The sequence below is a fragment of the Jaculus jaculus genome, chromosome 3, assembly GCF_020740685.1.
Source record: "Jaculus jaculus isolate mJacJac1 chromosome 3, mJacJac1.mat.Y.cur, whole genome shotgun sequence".
Taxonomy (NCBI): domain Eukaryota; kingdom Metazoa; phylum Chordata; class Mammalia; order Rodentia; family Dipodidae; genus Jaculus; species Jaculus jaculus.
The window spans coordinates 154,133,132-154,146,810 of NC_059104.1; the positions used below are offsets into that span (position 1 = coordinate 154,133,132).

Genomic DNA, 13,679 nt, shown 5'->3' on the forward strand with positions numbered 1-13,679 from the left:
GCTCACAATAGTGGCCCTGCTGGGGGGGAGGGTGAGGAGGAAGCTTCTGCATTACAATAACAGTTTTATTTCTTAAAGAAAATGATGATACGATAATAATCACAAATTCTCCGCCACAGAAATGTAAGTGCACGGTGTGCCACGTTCACTTGCCTTCTTCTTAACCTCTCCAACGCAACAGTGAAAGCTGGAGCAGGTCTTGGTCTCGCGCTGACAGGATAATGGGGATCTCACCTTCACACGACAGATGAAAATGCAAGGTGCCTTTTGGGTTTAATATCCTATCCCTCTCTTATCAGTGACTTTCTCGTGGCTGGGATAAAACACCCACCCTGAAGCACCTTGTGGAAGGAAATGGTCTCATTCAGCATACAGTTCCAGAGGGTGGTGTCTGTCACGGGAAAAGCATGGCAGGAGCAGGAAGCTGGCGCCATGTCATCGTATCAGCAGAGAGGAAGGAGGGAGCAATGGATGCTGCTGCTCAGCCAGCTCCTTCCTTTCTATATGGTCCAGGAGCTCAGCCCACAGAATGGTTCTGCCCACAATTAAGATGGGCCTTCCCACCTTAACCTAACCAAGATAATCCCTCCCTGACTTAATCTATGCAATCCCTCCCTGGTGATTATGCATCCTATCAAGTTGACAGTCGATATAAAACCATCACAGAAAGTAACCATCCATGAATATTTCTTTTTAATTACCTTAGGAGTATTCCATGACTCAAGATATACCATGACTGTTCTGGCCATCCATGATTGACAGAAACTAATTCTGTTCTCATTTTCTCATTGCTACAATAGTGCTGCAATGAACATCTTTCAAAACTGCAAAGGAACCAATTTAGATATCTATTGGCAGATAAAAAAGAAAATGTGGTGGGCTGGAGAGATGGCTTAGCGGTTAAGCGCTTGCCTGTGAAGCCTAAGGACCCCGGTTCAAGGCTCGATTCTCCAGCACCCATGTTAGCCAGATGCACAAGGGGGTGCACACATCTGGAGTTCGTTTGCAGTGGCTGGAGGCCCTGGCGTGCCCATTCTCTCTCTTCTCTCCCTATCTGCCTCTTTCTCTCTGTGTCACTATCAAATAAATAAATAAAAATAAACAAAAAGTTTTTTTTTTAAAGAAAATGTGGCATATATACACAATGGAATACTACTGAACCATAAAAAAAAGAGGTCCTATCACTTGTGACAACCATGAATGAGCCTGGAAGACATTATGTTAAGTGAAATAATAAGCACAAAAAGACAAATACCTCATTTTTTTCTCCTCCTTAGGTAGAAATTAAACAAGTTGACCCCACTGAGGAAAAGGGTAGAGTAGTAATTACCAGATGTAAGGAAAGGTAAAAAGTACTGTGGAGATAGAGGCTTGTTATGAGGAGCTGGGCGTGGTGGCACACACCTTTAATCCCAGCACTCGAGAAGCTGAGGTAGAAGGATTGCTGTGAGTTCAAGGCCAGCCTGGGACTACAGAGTGAGTTACAGGTCATCTGGACTAGAGTGAGACACTGCCTCAAACCCTCCTCCCCAAAGAGAAGTTGGTTCTGGGGTAGCAAAAACATAGTTTAATAGGAAGAACACTTTCTGTAGTATGATAAGGTGATGATAGCAAAAAAAATCTATTGTACATTTCAAATTAGCCAGAAGAAATTATTTTAAATGTACCCAACACAAGGAAATAACAATGTTTGAAGCAATAAATACATAACTACCCTGATTTGGTCACCACATATTTACATGTGTGTCAAAATACCACACTGGTCCCTTCACAATTAAAATCAAAATTAGTTTTAAAAATCCCAAGCCAAAGGAAGAGCAGGGCTCCAGGCAAACCCACCTTTCCTCTTCCCAGCACTGGTCTCACAGTAATTAGTGGTTGTGAGCAAATAACACTCATTTCATTCTTTACCATCCTATGGCATAAGTGTGATGCCAGCTGCAGCAGAGTCTTGAGCTTTCTCCCCAAGTTTCTGTTGTCTCAAGGAATTGAGTTAAAAAAGAAAAAAAAAAAAAACCTAGACATCAAGATGTCAAAAAGGAAAATTCCAAAGAAACACCCCAAGCTCCCAACTTGGAACTCTGAAGAGCCACACCCGGAAGCATGGTCAAATCATAGCCTTGTTCACAAGACGTGAATGCCAGTGGGCCGGGAAGATGGCTCAGCGGTCAAAGGCATTGCTTACAAAGCCCCCAAGCCCATGGGGACATTTGGCCAAGTAGTTGGGAAACAATGAAGCATCTGTGATGGTGACTGATGCGCCACACTGATAAACTCGAGCATCACTGCTCACATCCGTGTGTCCAAGCAAGCTCAGGGGACAACTTCTTGTGGCTGCCCTCTGGCTTTCTGGCTTCTGTCTATTTCTGCTCCTTCAAGTGTGTCTCTGGGACATTTGGCCCTTTCTAGACGGCATTCCATCAGTGACTCACCACCAAGATGTCCTCATTGTCCCAGTTACATAGCAGGCCATAAGAGGGTGGTGTGCCCACCTTTGCTTGGGTTAACGTGAAGGGACTTCCACATAGCATGTAACTGGTGGCACCTTAACCCAGTCACTGGATTCCTTTGTCTAATGAGCATGTCTTCCACCCATTCTGTGTCGCTGGAGAGTTCTCCTTCTGCCCTGGCTTCTGGTTGAGTCCATAGGCATCTTTTTCTCCCCGTTCTCCCTGCAAACTTCCAATCTTCATGGGCTTCTACTTATTTCTTCTCTGCTGGGCTATCTTCCTCACCTATCTATCTATGAGGGGAGGTATAGGGTATAAAATTAGAAAGGAGACCATGAGAGAGTAAAAAAGAGGCTGGGGAAGGGAAAATAAAGATGGTGATATGAAAGCATAAAGGGCGTGAGAACCTGCATGGATGGGGCAAAGGAGGGGAATGGAATTAAAAACAACGTACGGAAATACCTTATGGATTGAAACCTATCGCTTTGTAGGCTAATTTCAAAAACCTAAATTTAAAAACAAAGGAATGAGCCCAGCTCTGCCATGATCTCAGGGAGCGAGCCGGGGATACCATTGCTGCCAGCACAGTCACGGTCATACCTAGGGTGGAGATCTGGTGAGATAACTAGTCCCCTCTCCATCTGTTCCAGCCACAGCCAGCAGCACCGCTCTCTGAGAGACTGCACCATCTCATGGGCTCCCACGGCGATGTCCAGGCACTCTCCCTCCCTCCCACAGCAGCTCGAACCAGGGTCCTCCTGAAGTGGTGACCACTCCAGTTGGCAGGTTAGTACCCCTGGAGTGGGTGAGGCATGGTTGAAGAGAGGAAAGCAAGACAGGTCTGAGGTGTGGGACTTTGGTGAAGTCATTTCCTTGCTTCGTGACTCAGTTTCCACATTTTACAACATAGGCCTGTTGATGCCCACTAACTTGCTTCCAGGGCTGTCAGAGGGGCCACTTCACAAGCTGGGTGTGGGGGCATAGCCCTGCACTCTCAAGCCTGGGGGCAGATGTTCTGCGTGGTGAGCAGCCCGTCCCCATCCTGTTGCTGTCTAGGCGAGCCGCTGGCCTCCGTGTGGGGGGGAGCTGAGCTGCACCTCTTTTGCCTGCTCACCAGTCTCATGGAAGTCCACGAATTTGCTGACCGGCCACATCTGGGGACCAGGCAAGGACTGTGTCCACAGGATTGATTGCTTTTAATGCTTATGCCCCTGTGAAGCAGTGTGGTCACCTGCCCTCAGCAGGGAAAACATCGAGCTGGGAAAGTCAGTTAATGGTTGGGACATGTGATGCCAGCTGGTGCAGTGACAACAAGTCCTCTGAGAATAGCCCAGGCCTCTGCTGCCACAGCAGCTGGGGGATGGGGTCACCTGATTGTTCCAAATGCACCGCCTGTCACACCGCAGCTTTCTAGCCATGCAGAAGCTCAGCAGAGACACTGGAGAATTCGATGAAGGCCACACAGAGGGAAGGGGGATGTGGTCCCCCTGCCTCCTGCTCCTATTTATGCTGCCATAACCTTACATCGGTGTTCAACACTCAGTTTCTTTAAAAATCTACAGTCTAGGTGGGTGTGTTGGCACACACCTTTAATCCCAGCACTCGGGAGGCAGAGGTAGGCAAATTGCTGTAAGTTTGAGGCCACCTTGAGACTAGATAGTGAGTTTCAGGTGAGTTTGAATTAGAGAGTGAGACCCTATCTTGAAAACACAAAAAAACAAAAGACTCTATATTCTATTGCTTAAAGAATTCACCAGCTCTTTTTTTGTGTGTGAGTATATTGTGTGGTATGTGTGTGAGTCTGTGTGTGCGCATGTATATAGAGGCAGAGGTAAATGTTGGATGTTTCCCCCAATTGTTCTTCTCTTTATTTTAAAATATATTTTTACTTATTTGAGAGACAGAGAGAACAAGGCATACGGAGAAAGAGAAAATGAATATGGACCCGCCAGGGCCTCCTGCCACTGCAAAGGAACTCCAAAAGCATGTGTCACCTTGTGCATTCAGCATTACATGGGTCCCGGGGAATCAAAACTGAGCCATCAGGCCTTGCAAGCAAGTGCCTTTAACATCTCTACCATCTCTACAGCTCCATTTTATCTATTTATTTTTAAATATTTTATTTTGATTGATTTACTTATTTGAGAGAGAAAGAGGCAGATAGGAAGAGAGAGAGCGAATGGGTGCGTCAGGGCCTGCAGCCACTGCAAACTCTAGACACATGGACCACTTTGTACATCTGGCTTATATAAGTGGGTTATGGGGAATTGAACCTGGGTCTTTTGCAAATGCCTTAGCTGCTAAGCAATCTCTCCACCTTCCCCCTTTATGTTTTGAGATGGGGTCTGTGGCTGAAGCCAGAGCTCACAAATTCAGCTCGATAAGCTAGCCAGTGAGCTGCATGGAGTCCTTGTCTCCACCTCCCTAGCGCTGGAGTTATAGGTGGGTACTACCACATGAGTAAGCTTTTATGTGGGGCTGTGGATGTGAACTCAGGCCTTCATCCTTGCACAACAAACACTGATCTATCTCCCCAGCCCCTCACCTACTACGTTTTAAAACGTTTGGATCAGGTCACCTCCCTACACCACCCACCCTGGGACACACCCTGTGGGAGACACTGATCACCTGCAAGGTCACAAGACAGCGATGACCATATGTGTCCCCTAGGTAGGATAGCCCGAGCAGCAAGTTCTCACTCCTGGGGGCAGATAAAAAGGAACGTAGGTTGTCTCCTGCGCACCCAGACAAGTGGCCCTGACCTCCACCTACTGCTGGGCTTTTTCTACAGGGGTGGAAAATGGTACCAGTCAGACCCCAGCCCGAGGAGTCGGTCACTGCCTCAAGATGGAGGAGTCCACCCCCGAGCCTGTCTATGTGGACGTGGACAAGGGACTGACTCTGGCCTGCATCGTCTTCCTCTGCCTCTTCCTCGTGGTCATGATCATCCGCTGTGCCAAGGTCATCATGGACCCTTACAGTGCCATCCCCACGTCCACGTGGGAGGAGCAGCACCTGGATGACTGAGGCACTGGGGGGCTGCTGTGCCCCTGGGGAGAAGAGCACTGGGCCAGGACTCAGGCAGCAGGGGCCCAGCCTGGGATGCCATCATGAGACTGCAGGGTGGTTCCCTGCCCAAGTTCCCATGCATCTTTGGGAATGGAACCCACCACAGACGTCACCACCACACAACAGTGGCCGGGAGACTATTCTTTAAATGCACAACACAGGGCGGCACCCTGGAGACCAGGCCAACTTCCCCATGGCCAGCAGTGGAGGGCTCAGGGAGAGTGAAAGGAAGTTCTGGGTGCCTCCCCTGGAAATCTCAAAAGGCACATAGCTGCTTCTAAGCAGTGTTTTTCTTTTTTAAAATATAAAGTGTAGAGGGATATATATATATATATATATATATAATTTTTTTTTTTCCTGTCAAAAATGAAATGTGCCAGGCGTGGTGGTGCATACCTTTAATCCCAGCACTTGGGAGGCAGAGGTAGGAGGATTGTCATGAGTTCGAGGCCACCCTGAGACTACATGGTGAATTCCAGGCCAGCCTGGGCTAGAGTGGGACTCTACCTCGAACAACCAAAAGAAGAAAAAGAAAAGAAAAGAAATGAACATTTTAGACACTTGGGAGAAAGACAGATAAATAGAAGACCGGGATAGCACTGATAATAATCCCACCTCCCTGAAGCCATCATTTTGATAAGTCTCTTCCGCTCTTTTTTTACACGTGCTTTTTTTAGTCAAATTTGCACAGTATGCATGATGCTCGGTCACGTTTGCTTCTTTAGACAGCTGTCTTCAGTGACTGAGAGCACTCCACTGGTGGCTGGGCCATGACTGAGTAATCTCTCCCTTTCATTGGATATTTGCCTTCTTCATTCACTTCTCACACAAAATCCTTCCCCCAATAACCTTCTGAAGGTGTACGATCTGTGAGATTGAAGTCTGGACCTGGATTCAGCTCCTGCTTCAGCCACTCAATGGCTGTGTGACCTTGAGCAAATCACCTCGCCTTTCTATGCCTCCGTTTCCTCATCATAAACTACAGAGGAATAGTCTTGCTCTGCCCCTCCTCCTTCTCTACATGTTTTGAACTGTTTTATGGCATGTGAATGAAAGTATAGAAGGGCGAATGTGGGGAGTAGACAGCACAATCAGTGGTTGCCAGGTAAAGACCAGGAGGAAAAGGTATAGTGAATGAGCAGACTTGCTCCTGGTTATTGGTGACCACTCTTCTCGGGGGGCCCTCCCTCCTTCCTCTCCCTTCACACCCTCTAGCCCCTTATCACTCACAACTATGATTAGGAAAAAAAAAAGTACTGGCTCAGAATCCACAAATCAGCGCCCAAGTCCCAACTCTGTTTTATTATTATATGACCCCCAAATAACTCAACCTCACTGAACTCCAAATTTCCTAAATCCATAAAATGGAGGAGTACTATCTACCTCACAAGGCTGTTGTAGGGATGAAGGGAGAGAACATGAAGAGGGTTCTTTCTTGAATCCATCACGACAGGAGACACTAGGGCCTGAACAGGAGGAGCAGAGCCCGGGGCTGCTCTCTGAAGAATCTAGGCTTCTGAGGGTCACTGTCTGTAAACCAGAGCTCTCATTTAGGGCCACTGTCCAGAGGAACTCTCCTAGAGACTTCCCCAAACATGGCCTCTAGGGATTCAGTGTCTGCAGTCTGATATCATTATCATGTGGGTTTCCTCACAAATGTGAGGTGCGTGTGCTGTGTCTTTCCAGGGTGGGACCTGCTGTCCCCATCAGAAGAGACTTGTGCTGTGGAGACCTCAGGCCTCCTCCATCGCCTGAATCCTGATCATGAGCCCACCCATCCAGCCCCAGGCCACCTGGTCAATGGGTTTCCAAAGCACTGAAAGTGGACAGAAAGTGTCCAGGCAGCATTCTGGGATGTACTGAGCCGTCCCCTCCCCACTCTGTGGGATGCACAAAGGGATGGCTGACAAAGGCAGCGAGTGGGCCAAAAGGGCCCAATCAGGGGGTCTGCAACGTTGCCTCCAGCCCAGAAGCAGTCTTCCTCGGAAACCTACCTCAGATACACCAGGCACTTCTGCGGAAGCCCGTTAGGATGGGTTTACAATGTCGGTCAGGACTGCATCCAGCCACTGAGGGCAGAGCTGCAGGAAGGAGAGGAGGTCTGAAGAGCTCTACAGACCGACTGTGGAGGCCCTTCTGAGCTCTCAGGAGGGAAACAGGATACCTAGGGCTGTGCTTCTCAAACCACTTCTGAAGGACAAACAATGTGCACAGGAGAAACCCCAAACCATGCCCTGGACCTACATAATGTGTGGGGCCCAAGAATCTACCTTAGCCAGTTGTTGGGGGCAGCACACCAGTGTGAAAAGCACTGCCCAGGGCCCCTGGTCTCATGATTTCTAGTTCCACACCCAGATCACTAGCACTTCCCACATTCATGTTTTCTCTCTGTCTGTCTCTCTCTCTTTCTCTCTCTGCCTGGGGAAGTAACATTTCAGGAAGGGGTGGGATTTGAAAATTCCTCCTACCAATCTCTGACATGGCAACACAGCAGTGGTTTCTATCCTGTGACATATGCTCCCTTCTCGCCCTCATGCAAGGTCTGCCCGAAAGCACCATCAGCCGTACGACTCCCTGTGGTATGTGTTCTCCCAGCATTGCCTCATAAAGAGGCTTCCAACACTGCTGCTTCCCTCTTCATGTCTTATAAAGAATGTTAAATAAAACAGGACCTCCCCCATCTGCATACATAAGAATGCAGATTGCTGCTGTCAATACTTGTACTGGCTTATTTCCCCATCACACATGTGCCAAGAGGAAAAAGCAGCTGTGCTGAGCTGTGAGGTTCAGGGTTGGGGAGAAAGCAAATTTATAGCATACTCCCTCTCCAAAATGGAAGTGCACAGGATAAGGTGATGCTGTCGTCAACTACTCATTGCTGGGACAAACATCCAAGCAGACACAGCTCATGGGAGGAAAGGGTTTATTCCAGCTTACACAGTTCAGGGGAACACCATCAATGGCAGAAGGAGCTGGCTCACTTCCACAGGTGCACAGCAGAGAGACACCATCATACAGCCAGCGCCACAAACCAAAAAGCACTAACAGCAGAGCTCCAAGGTGCTTTACACACACCTTAGGGCTGAACTGAAGATCCACCTCAAACACACCAAGATCCATCCCCAGCGGTATTCCTCTTCCCTAGTAGGGCTGCACCCACCCGAGATTCAAGATTCACTCCCGAAGCCTATGGAGCCACATGTTTAAAGCACCACAGGCAATAAGGTGTGTCTCTGTCTCTCCTTTTGATCTTGAGGAGAGAGAAGGCTCTAGGACTTCCAAACTTTCCTGGGCTGCTGAAGAAGGAGGAGGTGGTCTTCTGTGACCCGAGCAACTCTACCAGCTTCTGCTGGCTGAAAGTTTAGGGATATGGATAGAGAGGAAAACAGGAAATGAGTAGAAACACCAAAGAGTTGTAGTTTGCAGAGAGAAAATAAAGAGAACCGAGATCAAATTATGCCTACAATGTCAGCCACATGCCAGGACAGAAGGGAAACTCCCCATGGCACACAATGAGTGGCAGAGTCTCCTGACAAAGGTGTCTGGTAGCTGAGTTACGCTGCTGCCAGCTACGTGGGTCCTTCAAGTGAACCCAGCAAAGGTGGATTTCAGCCCTTCTATGGCCTGCCGTGTAACCGGGACAATGAAGTCAGCTGGGTGGCGGGCCACTGAGGGAAAGCCATCTAGAAAGGGCCAGGAGTCCCAGAGACAGGTGAGGGAGCGCACATGTATAGAAGCAGGAAACCCAGATGACAGGCTTCAGGAGAAAGTTGTCCCCTGGGTACACTCAGGGAGGATGCCATGAGCAGTGGCCCTCTGACTCACCACAAATCACCACTGTGGCCATCTCATTTTTCCCCAGCTGCTGAAATGTCCGATGGGTTTTTGTGGTTTCGGGGTTGGAACTCAGGGCATTATGCATGCTAGGCAAGTGCCCTACCATTGAGCACTGCCCCCAACCCTACATGTTCTTGCTGACATGAAAAACGAAGTTGTCCCAGAATACCAGAGGATACCAAAAAAGGGTCAGTCCTGGCTTCAAGCACCAGGTGGAGAGAACTGCCCAGCCCAATGTGCATGGGCGTGGGTCCCTGTCCCCTGGCCTCACGGCTGAGGTATGGTCCTGCCCTGCAGGGCGGATGATGTCCGTGGCGGTCTCTGGCCATAGCACCGGCTTCTTAGAGGAAGTCTATGCTGAGTTCCCGGGCCAGTCCTGGCCCACATACAGGTTGTCTCTGCTCAGGACAAACAGCCTCAGCCACACCAGCTCTGTCCTTGCCCCCAATACAGACTGAAAAGTTACCAGCTATGCCTCTCCCTCCTTCCAGGGAGGGCACTCAGCATCTGTCAGCGGCTGGCAGGAGAGAGATGACACACTCGAACCATTAGGGGAAGAGGTTTTTGATGGGCAAGTTAGTCACAGAGGTTGGACGATGTTAAGGAAGCAGAGAAGGACAGACACCCAAGGATAGGCCACCTCAACTTAGAAAGGCAACCAAATCCAGCCACAGCTATGGTGTGGAAGAGTCAGCCAAGGAGAAATGCGCACAGCGAGATGGGCTGCAGCTCGGTAGTACGCTGCTTATCTAAAATGCTTGAGGTTTTGGGTCCAATCCCCAGCACCAAAGAAGAAAAAGTCCTCAAAAGTGCCCCTACCTCCTGCCCTTCATCCTCCTGTCCTTGTTTCCCAGTTGGTCAAAAATGTCAGAGGCCAAAAGGTGGAGCTGCTGAGTGACAAGGTGCATGAATGTCAGCACAGAGTGAGTGACATAACCAGCTGCTCATCCCACATGCCCGCCAGCGTCCGCTCAGAAGCGTTGCTCAGATGTTGAAACACTGGCCCTGGCATAAGGGAAACAGTCCTGTAACCATCACATTGTCTGGGGGAATGTCAGCTCATCCCACTCCCACCCGGAACTTAAACTGGAATGCAGCCACGGGTGGGTGAGTCAGTGGAGCACAACGTAAGCCAAAGCTTTACTGTGGCCCCTCTGGGGTGCTCCCTTGGCTGTGGGAGCATTTTACCTGTGGGGAAGACCCAGATCTGAAGCCACAGAGGATCTAGATTCTTGCCCTGTCTTTATTGAGTTGCCACATTCCCAAAGAACATGAAGGGGCCATACGGTCTCCCTGCAGCACTTCAGAACTCTCCAGAAGGAACAGCAGGTGCCAGGGGCACTGTTCCTCACACTGTGGTTCCAGCCTCTCTGCAGAAGTTGTTAGGAATCTGAAGCCCCTACTTTCAGAATAGGTATTTAGGGTACTAGGGGCTGTAAGTATCCCAGGGCTCCGAAGTGAGTCCTCTTTGCCCCCAAATACAGCAGTAATTCCATTATTTTTCGAGTATGGGACAAGTTTCTTGGTCTCCCTCTCTACACACTAGTTCACTGTGACGAGCTCCGTGTCACAGGACGTCTTCACTCCCAGTTTCCCGGACTCACACCCAGGCTCACTGACGGGAGCACCTTTGCTGGCTCACCATAGATTCCCAACCCAGCAAGCCTACAGTTGTAAGGGTGGAAAACACGATTCCCTGAGTGGGTAGTTAGTGGTCCGTTTGAGGTTGGTGACAGAGACCCTAGCCTGTGATTTAAATGCAGCACCCCCAAGGCTGTGAAGAAGAAATCCTCACACACTGCTGGAGGGAAGCTACATTAGCTTGACCACTATGGAAACAGCACAGAGGTTCCTCACACAACCACAAATTAGAAATGCGATATGATGCTTGGGATGTAGGCAAAGGAAATTAAATCAGTGTTTCAAAGAAACTTTTCACTTCCATGTTGATTGGAACACTATTTACAATAGCCAAGAGATGGGTTATTGATTCTGAGAGAAGAGTGGTTACTAGAGACTAAGTGGGGGAGGACGCTGGTCACCAGGTACTAAAGTCAGAGGAACGTGTCCTGGCGCTACTGTACGTACAGTGCGTATTTCAGAAGGTTTGTGGACAGATGGTCTTACAGTTTATCAAAACATCATACAATGTGTCATACATAGTATGAACTTGTGTGTCAATTTTAAAAATAAAATAGAGAAAAGGTAAATAGCGCTTCTTTCAGGCCAGCCACTATACTTGAGCCTGCCAAAGGTCACTCTCATCTCTGGTCAGGCCCATTGCTTCTGGAGGGGCAAGGCAGGCGGAGAAGCAACATGCACCCTGGGAATGAGGCCAGAGCGGGACATCCCAGCAGACTCTGTGGTCACAGTCTGTACGGCAGCTTCACTGAGGTGAATGTGCTAGACTGAACGGGTCTCCCACAGAGAAGGTGGTGGGAAGCTGGCCACTGTGTAAAAGTGTTGGGAGGGTGGGGCCTCACGAGAGGTGATTAGGTCATGTGGCCAAAACGAATTGATGACTGCTGCTAGCACATGGCAGGCTAGGCACAAAAAGGGGGGGTTGGGCCCCCTTTGCTCTCTCCCTCATGTGGTATCCTCTGCCACATCATCATGCAAGAAGGCCTTCACCAGATGCCAGCCCCTTGATCTTGGGCTTCCTAATCATGAGCTAAATAAATTTCTGTGTATCAGCAACTGCCCAGCCTGTGGTATTCTGTTACATCAGCGCAGAGGGATGCAGTCAGAATGAATGCCCAGACACCTCCAGTCTTGGGTGGCCCTCTCCCCAAATAATGTACGTGAGCCAGCACTGTGGCTGTACTTCTGGGGGTGGCTGGCATTCATTCTAGAGATCTTCAGAAGATTACATGATATGCCATAAATAGTACAATTTTGTGGTCAATTATAAAAAACTAAATAAAATAGAAAAACAAAAAGGAAAACAGTGCTTCTTTCAAGTCAGATTTTTCCAGAACACATGGTTCCTATGAAACTTTGGGCCCAAATGTTTGGATAGCTGATTTACAGCCCAGATGTGTTCTAGAGCTTTCATTACCCTGGGCCCCATTAACACCAGCAGCCTGTGATCATGTATTCAATAAACGTATCAGAAGCACACCAAATGCTCCACACGTTGCCTCCAAGATCCAGGGGCACTCCCTTCTCCCCAGTGCTCCCTCTGCAGTGATGTGCTTCTCCACGTGAACTTCCCACCATGCCCCAGACAGGATCCAAGAAAGCACAATGTGCCATCCCTGAACTGCCACACGAGTCCCTCCCACTGGCCACTTCTGTGTCATCTACAAGGCTTGCTTGTGCCAACTTGACAGGTACAGAAAGCTTATGCCATCGGTAGCAGTATAAGAGCCTTTCATTAAGCTCTATGGGCTAAGACACCCAAGATCACTGCCACGTAACAGACAGAAGGGGGACCGGCCAGCCCTGAAGGGGGCACAGTTCAAGTGCACGGGTCTCCTGACAGAGGAACGTGAGCTTCTCCAATTACCTTATTGACTGGAGCGCAATAGGAAGGACTTTCTCCTAGAGCTTCACATGCATAAGACAACATTCAGTGTTTCACCCCAGCCCGAGACTTTTAAAACCAGATCGTCTGTTGTCTGTTTTGGCTGGCAGGACATTGGAGTGCGGTTTCCAGTAGCCAATGTTTTAACCAGGAGGTGACCTCGTGATTGAAAACCACATGCTGAGGATGGTACAGCACATCCTCAGCAACACTCTAGAGCTGCCACACGCTAGCCTCCCTAGCCCCACGTGGTCTTTCCTTAGAAATGGTAAGATGTCCCTCTTCAGAGCTTGCCTCCGGACAGTCCCTCCGCATGGAGCAGCCAGGACAAACGCCCCAACACACATCTGGCTTCTCCCACGCCTCCCTCCGCATAAAAGTATTAGGAGGAACCTAGGGCACGAAGACCTCCTCCGACTGCAAGAGCACCCGCGCCCGCGACCTCCCAAGACACTTGCCACCCTGTGTCACATACCCGCACACACAACTCCAATGTCCGACAGGACTCGTCACCGTCTGTCACTGCTCTTGTGTAAGCGTTTCCTCTGAAAGGAAACATTTTCTCCTGGAGGGAAGGTCCTCATGCCCAGGACGCTAGGCAAACTTAAGCTCCTATAAGTAACCCCAATAAACTCTGCGTCACCAAGCTGGATGTGGGTGGAATTGTTTCTGTGCTCTCTTGCTTGTGACCTATCTGGGGAATAGATGTTTGTTCAGGTCTTCCCCAGGAAAAGTCACACACACCCTGCAAACCCTTTCCTGTCTGTCTACTGTCTCCCCTCGCTGTGGGAACAGCT

At 49.2% G+C, this 13,679-nt stretch overlaps 1 protein-coding gene across 2 annotated transcripts in view; it reads left to right on the top strand.

Moving 5' to 3' along the window:
• The window catches only part of Ctxnd1 (cortexin domain containing 1), a 59,773-nt gene extending 53,944 nt beyond the window's left edge, over window positions 1-5,829 (top strand). For both annotated transcript variants that reach the window (XM_045146435.1, XM_045146434.1), the window contains 2 exons: window positions 3,101-3,236; window positions 5,242-5,829. In XM_045146435.1, coding sequence (XP_045002370.1) covers window positions 5,298-5,477 — 180 coding nt within the window. In that variant the 5' untranslated portion in view covers window positions 3,101-3,236; window positions 5,242-5,297 and the 3' untranslated portion in view covers window positions 5,478-5,829. The remainder of the gene's footprint in view (window positions 1-3,100; window positions 3,237-5,241) is intronic.
• The last annotated feature ends 7,850 nt before the right edge of the window (window positions 5,830-13,679 follow it).